The 26,697-nt window shown below is 34.3% G+C and overlaps 2 protein-coding genes across 2 annotated transcripts; one reads left to right on the forward strand and one right to left on the reverse strand.

Moving 5' to 3' along the window:
- Positions 1–537: 537 nt before the first annotated feature.
- LOC126713609 (ethylene-responsive transcription factor ABR1-like) lies at positions 538–2,998 on the reverse strand. Its single transcript, XM_050413400.1, has 2 exons — positions 2,197–2,998; positions 538–1,610 (listed from the first exon to the last, which is right to left on the reverse strand). Exons 1-2 carry the CDS (start codon positions 2,714–2,716, stop codon positions 805–807), a joined length of 1,326 nt encoding a protein of 441 aa, XP_050269357.1. The 5' UTR covers positions 2,717–2,998; the 3' UTR covers positions 538–804.
- Positions 2,999–20,355: 17,357 nt separating this feature from the next.
- Positions 20,356–20,919, forward strand: LOC126698687 (uncharacterized). The gene is made up of 2 exons (XM_050396072.1): positions 20,356–20,608; positions 20,651–20,919. Exons 1-2 carry the CDS (start codon positions 20,356–20,358, stop codon positions 20,917–20,919), a joined length of 522 nt encoding a protein of 173 aa, XP_050252029.1.
- Positions 20,920–26,697: the final 5,778 nt, after the last annotated feature.

Consider the following 26,697-nt stretch of genomic DNA (forward strand, 5'->3'; position numbering starts at 1 on the left):
GCTCTCGGACAAAACTGTTGGTTTCTAAATTTTTCGACCGATGATTAAGAGAAACGTAAACATCAAATCCTTTTTGACAGTGAACTCTGCCTAAAATTCTAAATGCTTCTTTGTCCTTTTTCCCTCTAACACTATCTATCTCTATATATATATTTATAGGTAATGTTTGGATAACGTGTTGCGATTGCTAGTTTGCACGTTTGTTTGTTTGTTTTTTGTTTTTTGTTTTTTTTTTTTTTTTTTTTTTTTTTTTTGGTTTTCACGCGTTTCAGGATATGTGATTACTGTTTATATACTGTTTCATGAACAGTAATCGTAAATGTTGACTTCTTTACTGTGAACAGTATATTTGTGCACTGTTTACGGACCCACAAATTCTACTTTTCAGTGACTTTTTCATTAAAAATAGGTCCCACGGTACTATTCACACATTTAAAAATTATTAAATTATTTTACTACAGTGTTTTCAGTTTTCAATAAAATAAGTTTTATCCAAACATACTCATATATTCTTTTTCATTAAACCTAAGAACACAATTAATTTTACACAATTTTACCATAATAGTAACAATGAATAATAATAAATTTATATGAAGGTGATTAAAAAATTGTGCTCGAGAACCTCACTTGCAACAACAATGGTAACAAAAAAATAGTTATAACAAAAAAAAGGAAAAAAAGAAAGAAAAGAAAAGCATCCTAAAACATGTAAGCACATTAAAATACATCAGCTAAGAACAAGAAAATAATACTAATTATTTTTAAAAATTTAATATAAAAAAAAAAAAAAAAAAGTGATCAAGTTTAACTGGATGAACTATGATAGTGACTAGAATCTGACCACGACGGCGGCGTTGGAGGCAAATCCGAACCGCCACTATTTAGATTCTGATTCGTGGGTGGTCGAAAATAGCCCGATTGCTGATGAGAAAACAGAGGAAATGAAGCAGAGGATGAAGAACCAGAGGGTGCATACGAAGAAGAAGTTAAAGAAGACGATGATGGCAATACAGATGATTGAAGAGAAGCCGAGGAAGCCAACTGCGAATTATAGAACATATGTTCCAATAAACTTGAGGGTTGTTGTCCATGTTGAAAGTCCCCAGAGCTTTGGAGTAACTGGGAGTACTGCAAGTAGTCGTTAACAGAGGAGCCCTGGTAAGCTTGAGGTTGAACCTGGAAGAACTGTTGCTGGAATGACAGTGGTAATGTCATTGGAAGCAAATGGGTTGTTGGTGAATCAGAAATGGATACTGGGTTCGATGGTGTAGAGTAATTTTGCTGCAGAGGCTGTGGTGGTGGTGGTGGTAGCCTGACATTTTCTGGGAAATTAAGCTTGGCTCTGTTACCTCTGAATCTCAAGGCGGCTTCGTCGTAGGCTCTAGCGGCGGCCTCCGCTGTGTCGAATGTGCCGAGCCAGACTCTGGCGGCCTTGTGGGGATCGCGTATCTCGGCTGCCCACTTGCCCCATGGCCTCTGCCTTACTCCTCTGTATCTTCTCCTTCTTTCGCCGGTTTCTTCGACATTTTCGCTTATTGGCGTTTCAGGAGCTGTGGTGGTGGTGGCGGTGGTGGTTGCAACAATATTTGTATTTGTAGCTTCTTCTTTTACTGTAAAGAATGATATATACAATACATATATTAGACAGACATTTCATGGATGTAGAACAAAATCAATGTTGTGATGTCAAGTTATAATCTGTTCTTAACGACATGGATTGGCCATGTAATTAAGTGGGAGTTTCAATGCTAAATTAAACTGTTTGTTGCGCTCATTCTAATTTTCTAGAGGTTGATAGTCAGGTGATAATACCATTCAAAAAACATCATGCAATAATCAATACTCTTACACTCTTATTTTAATTACATAATTAATAATTTTGTAATATCTCTATTCATAAATTTATAGGAATAATTTAGGGGAAGAAAGAAGAAGCAAACAGAATATCAAGTAGTTAATGGAGAAAATAAACTAATATTCTTTTAGATTATTGAATTTATTTCATGAAAGAATTTGAGATGAATGAAACGGTAAACCCGTGTGGTATATTCAACAATAATAACAATAAAACCTTAATCCTAATTTTCTGTTGTTGTTGTTGTCTAGATTGTTGTGTTGTACGGTATATTACCAAAGAGAGAAATGAATGACTGAATAAAATCTAATTAAATCAGTTTTGTTTTGTTATAAACTAACCAGTTGCACCAGATGTGGAATCTCCTTGTGATAATCTGAAATCAGCAGAAGGCCCTCTATAACCTCTAGGAATAGACTCAATCAACTGAGAAACGCCTTCTTCTTCTTCTTCACGCCCCCTCTTTTGGCCACTCCACGAAGCAGAAGCAATAGCAGGTGCAGAACTAGAAGAGTAAGCTGACAAAGGTGGAGAAGGAGAAGCAGAATAAACCACTCCTCCATAACTTGAACCATACCCCCATGAGTCACCTCCACTCTGTCCTGATACAACATGCCTAAGAGCTGAAACCATAGCTGTCATCTCTGTCGCTCTGCTCAAATCCGTAAACATTGGCTGTGTTACCATTGCATTTATACCAATACCATGATGATAATTTATTGGATTTGGCTGGTCCAATATTTGTTGTGTTTGTGATGATAATTCTGATGGTTCTTCTTGGCCATATCTCTCCGATTCATCACCATCTTGAGCCGGAACCCTGGCTGAGCCTCTCTGGTTCGCCACCTTTAGCAAGCACATGTAACTTCCAACCGAAGAAGAAGTATATTGAGATTGACCCGGATTGTGTGCTTTGTCAATTTGTGGAAAATAAACACCCTTAGCGTTTTTAAGGTTATAATTACAAAGTCGACAGCAGCAATATAAGGTGATGGGGAATTCAAACTTGAACAGCCGCCATTAAAATAGTCTTACTGTGTTGTGACACACACACACCCGCTCCACCATGCACGCCGCCTTATGGTTATTATTTTTGCTTGATAAAAGGTTTTGGATTTTGTTTTGTTTTTATTTTTTTATTTTTTTTTTGTGTGGCCCTTCCCCACCTTTAAGAGATGCAGTGATGCCAAATTGATTAGAAATGGCGACTAGGATACTATTGTATGTATGTTCACACCAGAGTTTGACTGATTTCGATTTATATAAATGGACCTAATCTGGAGCTTCATAAAGAATTGTCGGTTTGTTCTTTTGAGAAAGAAATAGAGAGAATAAGGAGGTGTTCATGTTTGAATTGAGTTCTCTATACCGACATAAAGTAAATTATGGGTTGGTTAATTCTTCACGGATGAGGATTAATCTAATTATTAGTCCATTATTAGGAAATTGGCTCGGGTAAAAGTAACAATCATCAAGTTGGGACCCAAATCAATGGGTTTTTGTTTTCCCCTTTTTTTTTTTATTTTTTTTTTATTTTTTTTATTTTTTTATTTTTTTACTTTGAGGGGCTGAGGACGTTGTCATTGTCAAATTGTCAATGTTTATACTTAGCCATAAAATAAATATAAAAATAAAGCAGAGTCAGACTTTGATGCACTCGAGTTATTTGGGTCTACTATTCTGTTCTACACTTTTCCCCTACTAGATGGGCTCTTATATATTATGGGACCTACAATCTTTAAACTTGCATTCTTATAATTAAAATCATTATACTAATCAAAGTTTATGAACAATTCCGATTGAATCTTTAAAAGTTTTGAATAGACTTTTATAATTAGCAAAAAATAATAAAAAAAAAAAAACAGATGAGACTTTCATGCTTGACGCCACGCAATTACATTTCCTACGCTAAGTTTTAGAAGCGTAATTACACCAAGAAACCTTTTTGGTTTTTTTTTTTTAAATAAAAAAAAAAAAAAAATCTTATTACTTCAATGCTTCACGAAATGCAAAAGAACCTAATACAATTAGGTCATTGATAAAGATGGAGGAAGATTTAATCCCTTAGCCAAAACAAAGATACAACAATATTTATCAATAATGTCAACTTATGTTAGAAGAACTTTTAGCTAAGGTCAAATTCTTGGATAAAACTCTAAAGAGCATCCACATCCGGATCTTATATTTCATCTTATTTTACCATCCCAAAAAGTTACTTTATCAATTATACCATACCATTTTACAATACACCCAACATCCCAAAACTCTATTATTTTACCATCTTATTAAAATATTGTTCTTTTAATCTTTTTTTATTATTACTTTTCCAACCGTCATTTCTTTTTTCAAAATCAACTATTCCCAGCTTTTTCAAATGCTTGCATTTCCAATGGTCATCCTGCCAGCAAGAGAGAGAGAAGGGTTGAATGAACTGTGCGCTATTAAAATAATTGTTTTTTGGATGGCATAGCGCTACAGTGCGATCTCATTTGTGAGATTGCACTGTAGCAATATGCCAAAAAATTTTGGCCGGTCCCAGATATAACTATCCAATTGCTGGAGTAATTTGGGTCAAATGCCAAATATATTTTACAATTTGGCATTTAAGAAGCCCACTGTTGATGCTCTAATATGCATTGCACATTGTAAATGAGTAAATGGCATCCCTTATCCTAATATATATATTGAATTGATTTGTACGGTCAAAGCACGTCTCTTTTTTTAGATTTCTGACATGCGTCATGTGCACGGCTTAGGAATATTATACCCAAATTAATATATACTATTAAACTCATGGAATAACATCTTCTTTTTTTTTTCCTTTTCAAATTTATATATATATATATATATATAGATTTATTTGGTCTTCAATTCTTGTTCATGAATCCTTGAATTGAAGGCACGTGTTAAAACATAAAAAGCAAGGTAAACTAAGTACTGGGCATGGCATCCACGTAATTTTGTTGTTAACCTAAAACCGACTGATGAGTTTGGTAGAACTAACTTTATGATGAAGATGATGATGATGACCCAAGTTGAATAGAACCTAGACAAATTTGTTTGTTCATTTTTCGGTGAGGTTTGTATTGTCGTATTAAAAAAAAATTTATATTTATAAAAAGCTTGATGTGGAAGTGTCTGATTTGGGACGACCCTATTTGCGTTGAGAAGACGATAGGGACACGAGAGAGAGAGAGAGAGAGCGAGGAACTTTTCATGTAATTCTCAACTTGGACCCTTTGGCCAACTTTTAAACCCATACGTGGATAGAATAGGTATAATCAGGAAGATCGTGATGTCGTATTCCCCTTTCTTTTTCTTTTTTTCAGCCGGACCAACTAGGATTTTTCTTTTTTCCCTCCCACCTTCCGATGTTTTATTTCAAAATAAAAATTCACAAACAAATCTTTCTGTAATACATTATATATATAAATTTAATTAAATTTGAAGGATATCATATTTGTATTGTATGATATTGGTTAATGTATGATGTATTATGTATGTATTATATAATACTAGCTTGTAACTTCATGCATATATATAGATACACTTAAAGATATACAATAAGATGCATAATATAATTTATATATATATATATATATAATTTAAATACTATTGATAGTTATTTTTATATTTTATTAACTCTTTAAAAAATTTTATAAGGATATTATTAGGTATAAAATGTAAATTGTCATTTTTTTTTTTAATTATTGTGAAGCACTTTTTTTTTTTAACGATTTATTTATTCTAGTCTCTTTGATTTTTGTACTTAATAACTCACTTGGATGAATATTTATAATGTGGTCTCACATTTGATTCTAAAATTAAGAAATAAAACTCTTTAAGAACAAATAATTTATGACATATGGCGCAAAATTGGAACTCTAATTTGGAATTCTGATTTTTTTTTTTTGAGAAATAATTACAATATGCTGCTAACCCCGCAATTCGAACCCTTTCCCCTCTAGACCCCCAAGCACTTTGTACATGGGGAGATGCCAATTCAGCTACAAGGCCTTTGGCTGGAATTCTGATTTGAGTTTCTCTCAGTTTCATCTATTATTATTATTATTATTATTATTATATATAGATTAGTTAATACAATCATGTTTTTAAGAAACTGTACAATGTTCCTCAAAAAAAGAAAAAGAAAAAAGAAACGGTACAAGTTTTGTATTTAATTCTACCTTTAGTTTTAAATAAATGCTATCTCCACAACATTTTAGTTTATGTTTAAATATAAATTTGATCCTTTTTTTTTTTTTTTGAGATAGAGTTTCAACTTATGGCGTCTGCTCTTGATGATAACTCTTTATCATCAGACCAAAACACTAATCAATTTTTAGTGTAGGCGGAGATTGAATCTCAGATCTCTTATTCAACCATCAGAGACTTTACTAGTTGAGCTAACTGGAACCCAAAATTTGATCCTTTATTATTAGGTTAGTTCAAATACTAACCCAAGTTTTTCATATCACAGGATTGACTTGCCAAAAATATTATAAACATAATTATATTTGAATTATTTCTTACAAACAACTTGAAAATCCTAAAAATTTGGGTTCAATAAAAATAAAAATAAGGCAATAGTTATTTATTCCACACAGTGTGTAAGTGTGTGTTTTCAAAACTGAAATCATGAGTTTAACTTACAATTTCAATTATTGAAACACCATGTAACGGATTTTGCCTTTTAAAGTAATGACATAATAAAATGTCACAATAATTTCACAACATTCCAAAATTAGCATGCCAACTCACACATGAATCCTCTATAATCCCTAATTTAAATCTTTTGGTATGCTAATGTAGGAATTGTTGTGACATTTTGTTGTGTCTCTAACATACTCATAAAAAAATCTTAGACCCCCTGACATCCTTATTGTTGTTATTTGAACTAAATTTTTGTTGTTGTTATTTGAACTTTTATTTATTTTTTGTTTAAAGGGTTAAGGATTAGAGTAATATCCATAACATTTTCATAAAAATTTCAAAAAAAAATTCTATGTGATAGACTGTTATTGATCTTAAACAAGGTACACCACTAACATTACTTTTTACCCACCAATAAGAGTTTGCCACCTAGAATTTGTTGTAGAAATATTGTGGACGTATTATTACTCTAATCCTTAACCCATTAAACAAATAAATAAATAAATAAAATTTCAAATTACAAAAATAAAATTAGCTCAAATAATATCAAGATCAAGATTAGGCACAACAACAACAAATTAACAAAATATTCAACAAAAAAATTGATTCAAAAAAAAAAAAAAAAACCCTCTAATCATTCAGATTCGTTCAACCCATTCTATGAAAAGTAATTAAATAATCCCTAATTTCATTTTCCTAAAAAAAGGCACCAAAGAGAGATATTGTAGTCATGAGTTTTATGGCGAAGTTGGTAGCTTTGCTTCTCGACGATTTGGCTTGTAATCACAACATGTATCATTGTGAGGGCATTGCCCCGCGTCCCTCTCTTTCTAAGGGGCGATCTTGGGTTTACATCTTTCTTAATTGTGTGTTCTTGCACTTCTCTAAAGAGTATGTCTTAATCGGATGGATTGAAAGAGGAGGGTTTAGGAGTTGCCACATGTTTTCAGTCTAGGAACCAATTGGGTCCCTTGCAGAGGGCCTTGTATATCTAGATTCTAAGTCCTTTCGGTGCATTTCTTGAGTTGTCTTTTAAGTCCCCTAAACTAATGGTAGAGAGTGATATTTATGCTAGATGTTGGGGGGGGGGGGGTTATAATCAATTTCTAAGCAATATGAGACTTAAGAAAATTCAAAATTTGAGTGAAATTCGTAGTGGGTAAGGTTTAACTTGAGTGGGGAACAAGCCAAGACAAAATAGGAGAAAATCCTAGAAAATCTAGTCCAAGTGCCAATCGAGCCCATATTATGCTTGATGATTCTTTCCTTTTTCAAGCGTTTTGGCCTTTAATGCTCAAATTTTCTCCGAATTTCGACTACTTTAAACCTTCCTTGGTCCTCAAGTTTAGACAATAAACTCAAAATTAATTTAATTAAAAAAATTATCCACTAAATTAATTAATTTCAACCAAATTTTATGGTTTAATTAAAGCTTTGTCCCATTGATTGAATTAGGTGCATGCAACTCCATGATAAACTGCATCTTCAATCAATAGTGTTATGGCACGTCATTAAAATTAATTTGAACTAAAAATAAACCAATTAGAATTAAAAGTTTATACTCATGTGGTCGCGATTTAATTTATACAAGTGCAAGGTAACCGTTAAATCTTTTTTTTGTGATATTTTTCAATTCAGTGGACCTATTAAGGCTCATGACCTGGTATCTTAATTGTTGTGACTTCAAGATTTATTTTATTCAAAGAAATTGAAAATTAAAACCATAAAAATTGCAATTTTACCCTTGAGAAGTGATATGATTTTTTTTTTTTTTTTTTTGAAAGTGGTGGGTCTTTTTGTACTTCTTGGCTGGACTGCTTCCTGCCGCGTTTTGGCCCAATAGTTCTGAGGTAGGAGAGTCAGGACTGGCTTGATTGAAACTCACCTCAAGCCAACTTGTGCGCAAGCTAGGACCCCTTTGCTTAGATCTTGGTCACGTGCCCATTGGTAGAAGACGCTGTCACAAAAATGTTATAGCAGGAGGGCATAATATAATAAAATAAGAAGAATATATTTGCTATCAACCAAAGACAATGATTAAGCCATTTTCTTAGTAAAGAAAACACAGTAATATGAGTACGGTAAAAATAGGTTAGCAACAATAATGAAAGAAAAAGGAAGTAATGTTAATGCTTGATCAACTTTAAAAAAGAAAAAAAGAAAAAAAGGGAGTGGTTAGTCTGCCGTGCTTGGTTCCTTAGGAGGTTTAAGTCCAAGAAGGGAACCACTCTTTAATGTGGGCAATCTCACAAGGAAGTCTTACCGTGGAAATTACCCACTTTGAAAGAATGGGCCTAAATGGCTTATCCTCGAATCCTTTTAATATTGCTAGAGAGTAGGCTGTTGAGAGGGAGAGAAGGGAGGAGCCTATTGGTGCATGCCCTTATCACACTCTTGCTTCCTCACTTCCCTTTTTTATCCTCTCTCTGTTTTTCTATACTCTCCATTTTCTTTCTTATTCCTATGTTCTCTTTTTCTTCCTTATTTTCCATTTCTTTTCTTTCTTGCTATTTTTCTCACTTGTTTTTCCTTACTCTCTCTGATTGCCTCTTGTTGTTCCTCTCCTTCTTCTTTCTTGCTTTTAGTTTACTGTGCACAGCTAAGGTCTTTTTATATTGCCTACCATGATGAGTTTTACTGTTTTACCCTTCGACTACTTTTGCCCTGGTGTGGGTGTCCTTCCCAGACCACCCACTGATCTGTCGGCTGCCCAGCCATCATCACTACCCTGTGCTGGCCGTGCCACGTTCCATTCTCAGACAAAAGAGTTTTGTTTTGTTTTCTTGCTCTCCGTGGCATTTCCATCCTAATAAGGGTTAAGTGTTCTCTTTTACTAACTTCTACTGCATGCATCTAGTGATTCCACTAGACCATACCTTCTCTTACCTTTGACCCATGGCCCACCGACCCTGTATTGACTAGGTACAAGTGGGTGGTGCCTTAGTCTTGTGCATGCTCCACTTGCATGTGTGTCCATGGTCTGCCTACTGTTCATGTGTTTGCCATGGCTTGGGGGCTTGTCTGGTCTTTGTTGAATGTTGTGCTGCTTGTTCTTAACCTCTTGTGGTATCGATGAGTCACTGAGTCTTTATTCTTTGCACCTCATTTCATTCTTTAGGCTGGGTCTTGCTTGGGTATGGGCTCTTCTTCCTTCAATACGGCCCCTATCTTTCTTTACTTCTAGTTTGTAGGTCGGTCAGTGTTCCTGCCATGCCATTCCGTTGCTCCTGCCATGTTACCACTTGACTTGTGCTTGCTGGGCCTCTTTTGGGCCTGCCATTTACTCTTCTCTTATTCAATTCACATTGCCCAGTGTTTTTGCTGGGTTAATCCTCATGCCATCTTGGGTTTCCTTGGCGCATCTCATTTCTTTGGGCATCCTTGGCCCATTCCATTCTTACATTCCCATGAGCTTTTACTACATTTTTTTGGGCTTCCCCGGCCCAATTCCCATGGCCTTTGGGGGTTTATTGGCCTTTGTACCAACCTCATTTGCTAATTCCTTTCTTTTGGGCTCTTCTGACCCATTTTTGCTTGCTTTTTATTTCTTATAATTCTTATGAGCTTACTACTTCCTTCTTTAGGCTCTCTTGGGCCCGTTTGCTTTCTTTGGGGTGTTTTTACTATTTTATAGGCTCTTGGACCATTATTCCTGCCATTTGGGCTTAATGGTATTCTTCTCTCTTTGCTAACTCTTCTTCCTTATTCCCTTCCATGTTGTTGGGTTTCCTCCTGTTATTGAGCCTTCTTGCCAAAGTAGGCATCAACAAATGTAAATTGCAAAATAAGATATCTACATATATTTTTTTTTTGAGAAACAGATATCTACATATTAATTGTAAATTTCTACATCAATTTGAAAAGGATTAAATAACATTATTCCACTACTAAAGTGAAATCAAACTTATGTTATAACCTACTTGGTTATACAAAATATTCAATAAAAATAAAGACAAAAAAAAATTTATTTATATTCCCATTAAAAATATCAAAAGAAATTTTAAAAAAGAAATGGATTTAAAAACTCTGATAATGGGTGAGAACTTACTTTTATGCTTGCGCAATACTGATTTTATGTAGAAGGCCTGACTTTCACATTCTTTCTAATTTTTGTTTTGGTAGGAGTAGGAGTGACTATCTCAGGTAATATTAACTGGGCCAAAAATTAATAATTAAGTTTAAGCATATATGAAAATCGTCAAACTGTTGAATAAAAATGATAATTTTTTTTTTCCCCATCTTTAATGTATTTTAAATAAATGTTAGGCTAATAGGCTAATAGTAATAGGGAAATGTTTGGATTACAACTTTTTCAACGTCATACTCATGTGATAAATTGTGAGTGGTAAAGTAAAAGTGATGAGTCCACAATTTCACCACTTATAACTTACCACGTGAACAAATTATGACAAAAATTATAAATAAATAAAAAAGTTTTGGAGGAGAAATTATAAAAGAATCAACCCTACTCATAATAATAATTATAATATGGCTCTGAGCCATATACGGAAAAAAAATCAACCTGGCAGGCTTTGACTGAAAATGGTCCGAATTCGGTACATCGTATAAATTTCAAATTCTTAATAATGCCGCTACAGTACTTTGGTACTGTCCATTCAGTGTATTTTTACTGTTTATATTACTGTTGATTTACAGTGAAAATATTACTGTTTATCTACAGTGAAAATTTGTGAGCTTTTTTTTTTTTTTTTTTTTTTTTTTAAAGTTTCGAACAGTAACTACCGTCCCAGCTACTTATTACAGGTTTTTTTTTGCCTTCCGTTTTTACTTTTTTTTTTCTTTTATATATATTGTTTTATTGACATAATAAATTTCACAATATTTTTATAATTATTGAGATGTCAATTTCTTATAAATCAAAATAAAATAATAAAATATAAAACTGTGACAAACCACAACTGAAAATAAATGTTTTGTGAAAATGTTATAGCTACAATAGCTACAAAGTTTTTTTTTTTTTTTTTTCTTTAGTCTTTCATTTGTCCTTTTTTCGTTTAAATATTTATAAGAACTCGCATATATATTGTTATGTTGATACAAAAAATTTCACAATATTTTCACAATTATTGAGATGTTAATTTCTTATAAATCAAAATAAAATAATAAAATATGAAACTGTGACCAATTACAACTGAAAATAAATGTTTTGTGAAAATGTTCTGACACTTGTTGGGTGAATGTGTAAAAACTACAGTACTTTTGGTTTGTTCAATATGTATTGTTCATCATTTTTTTTTTTCCCAATCATCAATTTGTGCTCTTTTTTCTACAATATTTTTGCACTGTTCATACAGTATTTTTCACTGTTCATCTACAGTTCCATTTTGGTTAGTCACTTTGTCTTCTTTCTTTTTTTTTTTTTTTTTTTTTTAAGTTTTGAACCATAGCTACAGTCCAAGCGGCACTGTAGCTACAGTAGCTTTTTTTTTTTTTTTTTTAATATTTTGTTTGCACTTTTTTTTTTCCTTTTATATATATATATCACTGTACATCCATTGTTTTTGCGTTGTACATCTACAATGCCATTTTGTTGAGCCACTTTGTCAATTTTTTGTTTTTTTTTTTTTTTTTAAGTTTTGAACAGTAGCTCCAGTACCAAGTTGGTTTATTCAACTTTGTTGAGCCAAAATTTAATATTCCACATACAATTTTTTTGAGTTGCCTTTTTGTATATTTTTTCTTTACACATTATTTTAAGTAAAAACACATAGTTTTGCACACAAAAACAAAAACAAAAACTTAGGAAAAAAACATTTTTCATCCTTTATGCTTGTGACAGTTTACAATTCTTCCTTAAACTTTAAAATCATGTAATTTTTCCCTTAATATTTTGGAAAAGAGCAAATATATCTTATTGTTATTCTCTCAGTTAAACCTTAATGAAAGCTTATGATTCTCAAAATATTTTATTGTATAATGTCTAAATTACTCATGCTAAATTTTAACATTCTAAAAATTTTCTTTACGTATTTTGAATTTTAAATGATAAATTTTTTTTAAAAGATAGAATGATGATATTCAATGACACAAGCCTTTTGTTTTTTTTTTTTTTTTTTTTTTTTTTTTTTTTTTTAATTTTTTAGCAAAACTCAGTTGTTTATTGTTGGAAATGATGATATTCGTTATCATTCTTAGAAGTTTTTAGAGAATAGATATATTGTCTTTAGCAAGTAGGTATTAAAAAACTATTATAGTTAAATAAATATTTATATGTTAAATAACTACCCTAACTTTGTGGTTGATCAAAATTCTTAAACGAATGAGATTAATTTTTTTATATATAATTATCAAAATTCTTAAAATTAATGTCTCTTTTAATTAATGTAAATCTCTATATACTTTCAAAACCAAATTATTTATATCTTTGTTTTATAATACAAATAAAATCTAGAATTGACATTAATTACTACAGTACTTTTTTTTCACAACAAGCACGTGCCTTGCACGTGCTGCCCCAACTAGTAATATTAATAATGTCAAGTGGAAAGTCCCAGGGATGATCATTTTAAGGAGAAAATGAAAAAGTAGAGGAAAATATATCCCATTTATCAGTATACTTTTCTTGTTTTTGTTTTGTTTTGTTTTTATAACTCCAAAATATACATGATTAGCAATGAGATAGATTAGAATCTCCATGACCATATATTCCATGCTGAATGTTCAAACCATAACTGTATGTACGTCAGTACGTGTAGCTTGAATTTTCAAAACATTGCCTTGTGTGGTTAAAAGAGTCTCTCTCTTATTTCTCCTGTTGTAATTAGCAATGTTGAATAAAGAGGCAATACGACACACCTTAATACTACAAGTCTACAAGACAACAGCAACAAAATAAAAAATAAAAACAAACAAACAAACTACAAGACAATTAATTAATACTACCATAGAAGGCATTAAGAGGACAAAATGGACTTCTGCCATTTTTGGGCAAATTAATTAGCCTTTTGCCCTTCTTCTCAAACTAAATAGGGAAATGCCCCTCTTTTGAAAATCGAGTTTCTCAAAATCGAGTTAAAAAAAAAAAATTCTGGAGTCCTATAGTGATGTTTTTAAGGACCTATAGTGACATTTTAAAAACTTATAGTGACGTTTTATAACTTGATATCCATGAAATCGAGTTATAGGCAATAAGTTACAAAACGCCACTATAGGTCTTTATAAACGTCACTATAGGTCCTTAAAAACGTCACTATAGGGCTTAAATCGATTTTCAAAAGAGGGGTATTTCCCTATTTAGTTTGGGAAGAAGGGCAAAAGATTAATTAATTTGCCCAAAAAGGGCAGAAGCCCATTTTGTCCGGCATTAAGATGACCATTACAAATCAAACCGTGAACAATTTATATTTTGTGTGTTTGAATAAACTATCCATTTTATTTTGAGATGAAACTAAACTCAACCAAAAAATGAATGCTAATATGCCAAGAGTTTTGTAGCTCAACTATCACATTCAGGTGTTTTTAACAAAGACATTTAAGATTCAAATTCCCCAAATCGATTATCAACTATTGATGTATTAAAATAAATAAATGAACGAATGTTAATATAGGATTCAAGTGATAGCTTAGTGGTAAAGTACCATCCATATTTATGATTTGAACCCCACTTCTCACCTCCATACTATCTACCTATCACCACAAATCAAAACAAAAAATGTTGGGGATAAAATTTAAGTACATAGGATTAAATGATGTTCTCTTACAAAGTTGAATTTCTAAACAAGACCAATAATATGTGACAAATGTGGTAATATTTCATACACAATTGAATGGGTGCCAATGACGACTTTCCATAAATTAATGTGGTGCGTATTTAATGCAGGAGGGATTTGAGGAGATCTTTTTTCTTAAAAAATATGAAGTCTATTTAAGACACGAATTGTGTCATGCCATGTGGAAATTATAGACCACGTAGTTCTTAGTAGGGTAAAATACGTACTCGATCCCTATTTATTACACCATATTTTAATTTGGTCTTTTAACCTTTTAATTATATTAATTTGGTTCCTAACATTTTAGTGTCGTGTTAATTTAGTCTATGCTGTTATCTCTTAAATGGAAATTGCTGACATGGCAAGCAACTAAAATAAAAAAATTAGTTTATTGCCACATCAACAAAAACTAATTTTTTATTTTTGCCATTTGTCATATTTGCAATTTATATCCAAGAGATAACGACAATGACTAAATTGATACGACATTGAAATGTTAAGGACCAAATTGAAATATGGTGTAAATGATAGAGACCAAATATATAAGTTACCCTTCTAAATAATTTGAAGATCTAGCCACATGACAAATTCTGAAGGCTTCATACATATCAAATGGCCAAATTTGGCATTATCTTGCTTTGATTAATAGACTAGTCAGGGACCTATGCAATACACAATCAAGTTTATCATGGTATAATTTTTTTTTTCTTTTATTTTTGTCTAAATATGAAATTTGATTATTATGGTAATTATTAATATATATTTATTATAATTGATATTGTATATGGAACTATAGATTCTTGTATTATGCATTTATTACTATTGTGTTGTGTTTGTATATGGAATTATATATTCAACTATTTAAGACAAGATGCTATAAATAAATAAGATCAACTTACTGAGGTCGCTCTCTGAGGCTCTAGGACAATCCTTTCCTTCAATCCCAGTGGAGCTTTTCGGTCCCTGTCCTTGTACAGGTTTCCAGTTCCCCTCTAGTACTCTGGTACTGGTAGGGCGTCCCAAATCACCATCCAAGACACAACCATTGCTCACCTCACTACCTATACAATTTACCAACATGGAGTCCCTTGAAGGATTATGGAAAAAACTCTCCCTATTAGACAAAGAAGAAACGGGAATAGCATGCCCAAAGAAAACAGAGCTTGACACTTTCACTCTTGCTGCTAAATTTTTGACAAAACGAGTTGTCAATGTCGAATCAGTGGCTCGAACATTCAGGCCACTATGGAAATCGGAAAAGGATGTTCAAATTAAAGATATGGGCGACAACATCCTGTTCTTTAACTTTGAAGACGAATGTGATCTAGACAGGGTACTGGAACATGAACCTTGGACATATGACAAACACCTTGTGGTCTTTGAGAAAGTGACTGCAAACGTGCCCATATCATCACTCGCCTTCCAATTTACAACATTTTGGATCCAAATCCATGAACTACCAGTTCAATGCCTCAACCAAGAAACACGGGATGCCATTGGAAGCTCTTTGGGCACACCATTACTCATGACTGATACAGAATGTGAAGGAGGTAAGGGAAACTATTTACGAGTTCGAGTTCGCATTGATATTACCAAACCTTTGAACAGGGTCCGCAAGGTATGGTCCGAAGGGTCCGTCATTGGGTGCACAATTTTGAAGTACGAGCGTCTCCCAAACTTCTGCCACTGGTGCGGCTTGGTCTCCCATGACGATAGAGACTGTGAACGTTGGTTGAGAAGCAAAGGTTCACTGAAAAAGTCAGACTAGAATTTTGGGGATTGGATGAGAGCAGAGATAGACCTTAATACCAGAAAAACCTCCATTATTGTACCTGGAACAAGACCGAAACACCCAAACTACAAAAAACCACCACCAAAAACACCCATTGCCCCAAACACCCAATCACCACCATCCTAACCACGTGACTTTCCACCAACCCCGGCGTCAATCCCAACAACTGTCACTACCACGACAATAAACGAGGTCTTAATTGCTCATCAATCTGTAGTTGAATGGCAGGAGAATCAAACATTCAATGACCCTAACGGCAGCATCTCTGGCACGGAGGAAGCATCCGTTGAAAAATCCAGCATAAATGCCAACATTGAAGACAGAGAGAAAGTCTTTAACTCTTCACACTTTGAAGCCGAGACCAAACTGGACTCAAAGCCCAAAGTTCTATCCCAACACACTCCTACCACTATTGGGCCATGCACCACTCAACAGCCCACCATCACCACACAAAGCCAACCCCAACTCACCCATACCACTATTGGGCCGTGCACCATACATCAGCCCACCAATATTACAAAAAGCCAAACCAAACCTTTGCCAACCAAAACAACGTGGGTCAGAATTCCACGTGACAAATAAAGCAACCCAACTGACGTGCTCATGATTGAGAGAAAACACAAAAGAAGTGATGAGCCTAAAGAAGGTAGCCGTCCCACAAAAAAAATCGCAGTGCCTTATGAGGAATCCCCAGAAGCTTGCCCAATGGTGGTGGCTGCCAGGCAGCCCCACCGACACCAATGAACACCATAAGCTGGAACTGCCGTGGTTTGGGATGACCATATGCAGTTCAGGAACTCACCGAGATGGTGAAAAAATACGCTCTCACAATTGTTTTCATCATGGAAACAAAATCCAAAGACAAATACGTGAAGAATTTAAGGGCAAAACTGCAAATCCAAAGACAAATATGTGAAGAATTTAAGGGCAAAACTCAACTAGATAATGTCCACATAGTCTCTAGACTCAATACTGGTGGTGGCCTTGCACTGTTTTGGAGTAGAGATATCAATCTACACGTGCTAGATGCAACACCCATTTACATTGATGCAGTGGTGAACCCAGGAGTGGATGACACCTGGCGGTTTACGGGATTTTACAGAAGCCTTATAACGGTCAACCGGGAACACTCCTGGGCACTACTTAAACATTTAAGCCTCAAAATGGACCTCCCTTGGATTTGTACGGGAGACTTCAATGAGATTGTCAAAGCAGAAGAGAAACTGGGTGGTGCAATGCATCGGGAGAGACAAATGATTGAATTTAGAGAAGCTCTTGACTTCTGCAGATTCCAGGACTTGGGTTTTGTCGGCTCTTCATTCACATGGTGCAATAACCAGTTTGATGGTACAGTGACTTGGATTAGATTGGATAGAGGATTAGCAACCAACCCTTGGATCCAAATGTTCCCATCAACCAGAGTTCACCATATCTCAGGTTCGCTTTCGGATCACAGCCCTTTATGGATTTGTACTGACGATGAAAATGCTCGGTTTTACAGGAAAAGAAAACCTTTTAGGTTTGAAGCGGTTTGGATGAGGGATGAAGGGTGTGAAGCAGTGATAAAAAACTCATGGGAGGACCATGCAATTGAAAATCCGATGGCCAGAGTAGCAAAAAAATTAGAGGCATGCCGATTATCCCTTCAATCTTGGAGTAAACATTCTTTCGGCAACATCCGTCACATGCTGCAACAAAAGAAAAAATTGTTAATGCAGGCAGAAGCAAAATCCATGAACGGATCCAACCATTCCCAGGTGAGAATTTTGAGGGCTGAGGTACATGATTTGATGGCCAAGGAAGAGTGTCTATGGCAGCAAAGATCAAGGGTGAATTGGCTGAAAGCGGGGGACCTTAACACAGCGTATTTCCACAGTCGGGCAAACCAGAGAAATCGAAGAAATTTCATATCTAAACTGACCCTTGATAGTGGGGAAGTTGTGGAGGATAAACAGAAGATCAGGGAGGCCTTTGTGCAATATTTCCAATCTATTTTCCAATCAGCCAGTCCAGTCGGGTTTGATCCAATCCTTCAAGGGATTGAGCCCAAAGTAACACCACAGATGAATGCCGACCTAACCTGGCCTTTCTCAGCCTTGGAGGTGGAGCAAGCACTCAAGCAAATGAAACCTATGACAGCCCTTGGACTCAATGGTATGCCCCCAATCTTTTACAAATCGTATTGGAATACTGTTGGGTCTGATGTTATAGATGCAACATTATCTATCTTAAATTCAGGAATAATGCCTCCAAACCTAAACCATACTTTCATTACCCTCATCCCCAAAACAAAATCACCAAAAAACCTAAAAGATTACCGCCCCATAAGCGTATGCAATGTCATATACAAAATAATCTCCAAAACCATAGCCAACCGACTCAAAAAAATCCTTCCTAAACTGGTGTCTGAGACTCAAAGTGCCTTCATGTCAGATTGTCTCATAACGGATAACATTCTTGTCGCCTTTGAAACACTCCACCACCTAAAAAACAAGAGAAAAGGCAAAACAGGGTTCATGGCTCTAAAACTTGACATGAGTAAAGCATATGATAGAGTTTAATGGGATTTCTTGGATAAAATCATGGAGAGATTAGGGTTTGATGGAAAATGGAGGAATCTAGTGGGTTGCTGTTTTCGTTCAGTCTCTTTCTCTATCATGATTAATGGAGAGCCTCACAGATTTTTTCACCCAAGTAGGGGTCTCTGTTAAGGAGATCCTCTATCACCTTACTTATTTCTTTTATGTGCAGAAGGTCTTCATTCCTTAATACAACAGGCAGCTGACAATGGAGAATTACGTGGAGTGTCTCTTTGCAAAGAAGGGCCAAAAATCACCCACTTATTCTTTGCAGATGACAGCTTGCTTTTTTGTAGAGCCAATGATACTAATTGCCAAACAGTGATGAATATCCTCACAGTGTATGAAGAAGCGTTAGGCCAGAAAATCAACCGTGGCAAAACACAATTATTCTTCAGCATAAATACTCAAGAAGACATCAAGAATAGGGTGAAGGACTTGGTGGGGGTTGAGGTGGTGACTCACTATGAGAAATATTTGGGTATGCCATCATTTGTAGGGAGAGCAAAGAAGGAAACTTTTAGCTATATTAGAGAGAGAGTGTGGCACAAAATCCAAGGTTGGAAAGAAAAACTCCTATCACAAGCGGGCCGGGAGATCCTAATCAAAGCTGTCATCCAAGCAATGCCAACCTTCACCATGGGGTGTTTCAAACTCCCCAAAAATTTGTAAAAGGACATTGAAGCTTTGACTAGAAAATTTTGGTGGGGGTATTCGGGTGAGGCAAGAAAAATCCATTGGATAGCTTGGAAAAAACTTTGCTTACCAAAATTACATGGTGGTTTGGGCTTTAGGGAATTGGAAAAATTTAATCTAGCTCTCCTAGGTAAACAGATTTGGAGATTAATTCATAATACCGATTCCATGTTCTACAAAGTCTTCAAAGCAAGGTTTTTCCCTACGTGCTCGGTTCTTGAAAGTGGGGTAAAATCCAATGGGTCATATGCTTGGCAAATCATTCTCAAGGCAAGGGAGGTGGTTAAGCAAGGAGCATATTGGCGGATTGGGGATGGTGCTTCAGTGCAGATTAGGGGCGACAAGTGGCTGCCTGACATGTCAACAAAACATGTCATCTCTCCCCAAAAAAGCCTTCCTATGAATGCAAAGGTATGTGTTCTTATTGATGAGGATGGCCCAAGGTGGATTACAGAGCGAGTAACTCAGGAATTCTTTCCCCATGAAGCCCAACAAATTCTGGGCATCCCACTAAGCTCAAACCGGGTCCCTGACCTTCTCATTTGGGCTGGCACAAAATCAGGGAAATACACGACCAAGAGTGCGTACAAAATGCTGATGTTTAAGCTGGATTTGTCCACTCCTAGCCCATCTGATACTTCGGCCCAAACAAGTTGCTGGAAAGGAATTTGGTCCCTGAGTGTTCCAAATAAAATCAAGCACTTCCTATGGAGAGCTTGCCGTGAGTCACTCCCCACCAAAAAGAATCTGCTAGCCAGGAATGTCACAAGGAATGCACAATGCGAATGGTGCAATGAGGAAGTTGAGGACTCTGTTCATGCCTTGTGAGGCTGCCAAGTACTCAAGGAGGTTTGGTGGGAAGAAGAAATCCTCAGAAACCACCTCTCCATGCGCTTCGTGGACTTCAGAGATCTGTGGATTGGTATCACAAACTTAGAGGAACCAAACCTGGCTGAATAGTTTGCCTTTGTCACTTGGAGTATTTGGAACAAAAGAAATGCCTCAAGAATGCATGCAGTGTCCCTTCCGTTTCATCTGCTGTACTAGGACATGCGAGAGAGATTACTCGAATTCCATTTAGCTCAACAGCCTCCCATACCTGAGTTTAGGACCGCAGGTGCAACACGTTGGTACCCGCCCCAGATATCACGACACAAAGTCAATTATGATAGAGCTTTGTTCAAAGAAATCTGGCAGGCGGGAGTTGGTGTAGTGGCCAGAGACGCAGATGGAAGGGTGCGTGGTGCGCTCTCAGACAAAACGGTACTACCCGGAACAGTGGAGGAGGTTGAGGCCATTGCATGTAGAGAAGCCATAAGGTTCGCTCTTTAGCTTGGACTTGCAGACGTGGTGTTTGAAGGGGACTCTGAATCTATCACAACTGCTATCAACTCGGGCACTCCTTGCTACAGCTCTTTTGGTCATATTCTTGAGGATGTGAAAGCTTTGGCTTTGAACTTTGTATCAGCTACCTTTATACACGTAAAGAGACAAGGGAATGCCGTAGCAGATAGATTGGCTAAGGCTGCTAAAAATATACCTTGTCCTCATGTTTGGTCAAATGACATCCCAAGTGATGTGCAACAGCTTGTTATTCATGACAGTATTCATTGATAAATAAAAGTATTGACTTGATTCTCAAAAAAAAAAAAAAAAAAAAAAAAAAAAAAAAAAAAAAAAACTATTTAAAGAAAACTAATTGAAGGTTGATTCTCAAAAAATAAAAAGTTGAAGGTCCATGCATTGCATGGTTTTGATCATGAATTTAATGCAGCATAGATTGGACAAAAGTCTTGTATTAGAAATTATATTGTATATAAATTATAGTTTATAAAATATAGACAGATGAATAGATAGATATCTCAAGTAATCTTCCGTCATATGAAAGAATGATATAAAATGAAGGCAAACTAAATAATAAGAAAGCAAGGATCAACAAAAGAAATCTTGTAAAAGAACCTATTGTCGAAAAAAAAAAGAAAAGATAATGAATCACATAAACTAAATTAAAAACTTGTTCATAGAAATGTTGACATGAATCAGATAAGACTAGGACAATCAAATATTCAGATCTGGTTGTTATTAGAAGTAAGGAAGAAAGGGCTTGAAAATTCAAAACATTTAAGGGAGAACTCAAGATACATATATACATGGCCTCTATAAAAAGGGAAGGGAGTGCCACTTGCATCTCTAGCAAACTTTCTATATTTTGGTTCTGTTTGGAGAGTCAATAGTTACTTTTACTCTTTCCTTATGTATTTTTTCAAATGCAATTTTTAATAGACTCTCTATTCTTTTTTTATCCTATTTAAATATTATTCCTTTATTTATTGACAACAACTAGATTTTTTAAATCTCCCAACAACAACATTTTTCAAAATCTCCAAGGTTCATATTTCCCAACAATTTTTTTAATGGTCGTATTGTTCAAATGGTCATGCATTTTTAGAATAAATTGTAATTTGAAATTTATCAAATTTATGTTAGTATTTGTGCAAGTCCTTTAAAAATTCTATGTAATTTAAAATTTATCAATTTTATGTTAGTCTTGAAATTTATCAAACCCTTGTAATTTGGAATGAATTCATTCATTAAAATTTCCCTAAAAAATCATTAATTGTTGCCTAGTTCTTATATTTTAGATTATTTTTATTATTTTTAACTTATAATTACGCCTTTCTATTTTTTTCTTAAAAAAAAAAAAAATTAAAGGATCAAGCCTATCTAATTTTTAAAAACTACAAATTTTCACTATAAAAAAAAAGGAATTAATTCAACCATTTATTATCAACCACACATTTTCATAAGTCGAGCTTTGTTGAATGGTAAAAGTCAAAAGCTCAAGCTTGAGACAAGCCTAAAATAATTTTAGGGTTTGAGCTTGGCTTGGCTTGATTAATTAGTCAAGTTAAGCATGAGCTTAATATCAAGCTCAAACTCGAGCTCAAGTCAAGATTTTCAGCTCGAGATTCAACAAAATTACATTATCAAATGCTTGAATCTCCAAAAATAAAGTAAATTGATTGTGAATCAAAAAAAATTGGACCATCTCTAGTTCGTTTATAGTGCTGTCCAAAACTAGGAATGTCGTCCAAGTGCAAGAAGGTTGTCCAACATGGAGTCACCTAGACAACCTCCCAACACTAGAAAATTTTCAAAGTAAATCTATATCCAAAAGCTCATAATTTGGACCACGTTCTACTATTATGAAGTAGGAGCAAAATCCTTATTCATCGCTCTAACTTCCCACTAAGTTCTTAACTTCTGATAGCAGTTGTAGAAGTTAAGTCTGAATTTTCTAACTTCCATCCATGTTGAGGAAGTTACTAACAAGTAACCACTCCAAAGCTCACTATAAAAGGACTTAGCCATATCAAATTAAGGTAAGTTCTCACCACTCATAGAGTTGGAATTCCTGAGTTCAAGATAGAAAACTAACTTAAGCATTGGAGGATTCTTGACTGGTTCACCCCGGTCATCTTTGATCCTATACTTCTTTCTTTTTAGGCCTTCTAAGCAACCACAAGCCCATTGAAGGCCGAAGAATTCAGCCTATTGATTTTCTGTGCATCATCTTAAAAAAAAACAAGAAAATAACATACTCGTTTTATTATGCTTCTAGTCCCACCTATCCATTATTCAAATTATAACTTTATAAAATTTTACATCCACGTAAGATGGTGAAGAACTAGAAAAAGACTTGTTTGTAACTATTGTGAATAGGAAATGACTAACATGTTTCATAACTTTACATTAGATGGTGGATGGGAAAGAACCATACGTGGCTCACTTAATTTTCTTTTTTTAAAATGTAACTAAAGTCTAAAGTGATGCTTGGTCAGTTTAGAGGGAAGGGAAAATTTTAAGGTAATAAGTAGTAGTCTCATATGGGTTATGTCATTATTAAGATATGTGTAGTAAATTTATTTAGCAAACACATATCAAGCCTATAAATGAGTTTATGTTCGACTTATTTTGTATCAAGCCTTATAGCTCATGAGCTTGTTCATGAAAAATTTTTTTTTTTTTTGCTTGGGCTTGGCTTGTTTATTAAACAAGTTTAAAACTAAAACTCAAACTTGGCTTATTTGTAAATAAACAAACATGAATGAGTTTTTTATCAAAACGAACTTGAGTTAATTATGAATGATTTGGTTCATTTATAGCCCAACACTCTTAATTTATTACTCAACCGTCTAGCCTTTACCGTTTCATTTACTTTACATTTTAAGAGAGAGAGAGAGAGAGAGAGAGAGAGAGAGAGAGAGAGAGAGAGAGAGAGAGAGAGAGACTACAAGGCTAGTGGAGATTTCTCTTAGTTGGATCCCTACACAAATATTTAGAGAGTAAAACTACAAAATAATGCTCCAATAGTCTCTCTAAATCGCACAAATGTTTTTTGCTAATGAACAGTCACTCTTTTGCTAATGAATAGTCTATCTAAATCGCACAAATGTTCATTAGCAGAACAATTTATCGCAATAAAAAAAAATTAGCCACAATCCATTAAAATATTCACCTCTCAAAGGCTATAAATCTCAATCGAATTCATTTCTCTTTCTCAAATGTCTCTAAATGGAGACACACAATCAAAACATAAAACACAATTTAGTTCTCATAAAAGTAATCAAATTAGAACAACAAAGTTGAATCATAACAAGTGTGGGGGGATGAACTTGATTTTGGGTTGAGGCCTAAAGGCCCAGGAGATCGTACTTTAAGAGATGGGTCAGGCCCAAAAATGTAGATAGAAGTAAGGACGTCTGAGGAATAAAAGGCAACTCCCCGAAATAGGTCTCGTGGAGATCTGAGTTAGCCACCATTATTGAGGCTCTTATCCAAGGTAATAAGTAGGACTTATCCTACAATGAATACATAAGGGACCATGAGTAACCAACTCTCTTTTTGGTCTGAGATGCCATCATTGCCAGACTTTCTTCAAGAAACATCCTAAAAGGATAAGGACCACAGAGGCAATCACCTTCGCATTAATGAGATGTTTTTTACCTAAACTCTTCCACATTAAATGTAGATAGACTAGCTTGAATAGTGTACAAACCCCCAAAAGTCCTATTTTATGATGAAAGGGAGGCAGAATAGAGGGGGGATGTGACAAGAATCCCGAAAATACAGCTAGAAGCAGGCCAGCTGGGGAGATAAGGGAGGGAAATTCTACCTCATAGTTAGTTCTTATAAATTAATTGTGCGAGTCAACTACTTAGCCATTGTAATCTAGTCCAGTGTTTGTATTGGCTCACCCACAACAAGAAAAAAAGAAACAAAAAAAACAAAAAAAGAAGAAGAAGAAGAAAAAAGACAAAGAAGCCGATCTGACCCAAGTCTGGAAATCAAACAATTAAAAATGTTTCACAAATTTATTTTTGCATTGATAAATTTGTGGGTACAATTCTTTGCAATTAAATTCTATTACAACAAAATAATCCTCTGATTCAATCTCCTTGAAAAAGTCTTTGATTCAAATGTTATGCCAATGCAATTTTGATTCGAACACAAATGTCTTCCACCTTTGTTGGAAGATGGATTGAAGATCTTTGTAATAGAATTACAATGAATTTCTGACTATGCACTTATTAGAAATTCTTTGTTCTTTGTATTCTTCGAATGTTCTTTGTGTTCAAAGATTTGTGGTTGAAAATTTTTGGGACTTTAAAGGCTTGAATCCAATGAAATTTTGATGAATTAAAGTTTTTAAAGTTTCTGGAGGCTTTAGAACTTGATCCCAATAGAACTCTAAGACCTGGAAGAATGATTTGGATGAATGTTCTTCATTTTCAAAAATTTGTAGTGGAAGTTCTTTAGTACTTTGGAGGCTTGAATTCGTAGAGGTTTACTAATTTGTAGTTTCTCAGAGTTTCTAAAGGCTTTGAGCATGATTCTAGTGAATGTTGAGATCTAGGAGGATGATTTGAATCATTTCACTTCGAATGCTCTTTGTATTCGAAAGTGAAAGTTCTTGGAGGCTTTAGAGTTTTATTCTAGGAGAGTTTCGAGGCTTTTGAATGTGTTTTCATAAGACTAAGGAGGACCTTTATTGATAAGAGTCTTAAGAAGGTTTGAAGACACATGATTGGTTCTCATTGATGACACGTGTCATGATTTAAATGGAAAGACTTTATGTCTTTCATAAGATTGAGGAGGACTTCTAGCCAAAGTGTCTTAATTTTAAGAGAAATGATATGTCCACAATATTTTCATAACAAATCCTAAGTGGCAGGTTATTACTGGTTGTTATTGTTGGGGTAAAAATATAATCTTAGTGTTTGGTTCAAATTTGAACCAACAACAACTAATCATCTGTGATTTGTTGTAAAAATGTTGTGGAAGTAGCATCTTTCTAATTTTAAACAACACATGGCAATTTTTAGTTAGACTACTTATGTCATTTAAAATTAAAATATCAACATGTGTTGATGTGTGATTGGTTTTTAGGTTTTTGTAATGACTTGATAAATTTCCATTGCTCTCTGATAATAAAAATGAGACCCGCTAAGTCCCACAAGCCAACTTGTATAATTGTTGGGAATGAATAAAAGAAGAATAAAAAAATAAAATTAGAAAAATGATAAAAAGTCTGTTAGAAAATGTAATTGAAAAAGTAGATAAGCAAAAGACAAAAATAACCAATGACACTCCAAATAATACGACGGCCGATTAAAGATCATCAAGTCCAACTAAAGAGAAATCAAAAGAAGTTAGCAATTTGATCCACCACACCAGATCTCATTTCCACTCGGACCCATAAGTTAAGTTCTCTTCTTTCCCCCAATAATAATATTGTTTGCTTAACAGCCGAACGATGTTTTCTATTTTTGTTGGTTTTGAGTAATTTTTGTACGTACTGTCCCATTAGTTAAAAAAAAGGTGCTCTTGGTAGTTGGAATAAAGTTTTGGGTTGGGCTTCAAACAATTTTGGGCCTACCTAAAAAAAAAAAATCCTCAAAGATGATAAGTTAGCTGCTTTGTGTTTTTAACATTTTATTTAGGCTAAAATGTAAAATTGACTCATTAACTTTTTTTTTTTTTTAGATTTCATTTTAGTTTTTTACTTTATTTTCATTCATTTCAATATTTTAAGTTTCAGATTTATTCAATTAAGACCTTTTCGTTAACTTTTGTTAAAATTTTTTGAAAACAAAATGTGAAAAATATTTTTTAATCATTAATTGAATTTTTTTAATTTAAAAAATTTGAAGAAAAATTTATAAAATTGAAAAATTAATCACAACATTTAATAAAAGTTGATGAAAAAACCTTAATTGAATAAACTTAAAAGTTAAAAGACTGAAATGATACAAAACAAAGATAAAGGGACTGAAATGAAATTTAAAGAAAGGGGAGAGTGAAGACTTTTTATTTTATTTTTTTGACTTT

Source organism: Quercus robur, chromosome 2, assembly GCF_932294415.1.
Source record: "Quercus robur chromosome 2, dhQueRobu3.1, whole genome shotgun sequence".
Lineage (NCBI taxonomy): Eukaryota > Viridiplantae > Streptophyta > Magnoliopsida > Fagales > Fagaceae > Quercus > Quercus robur.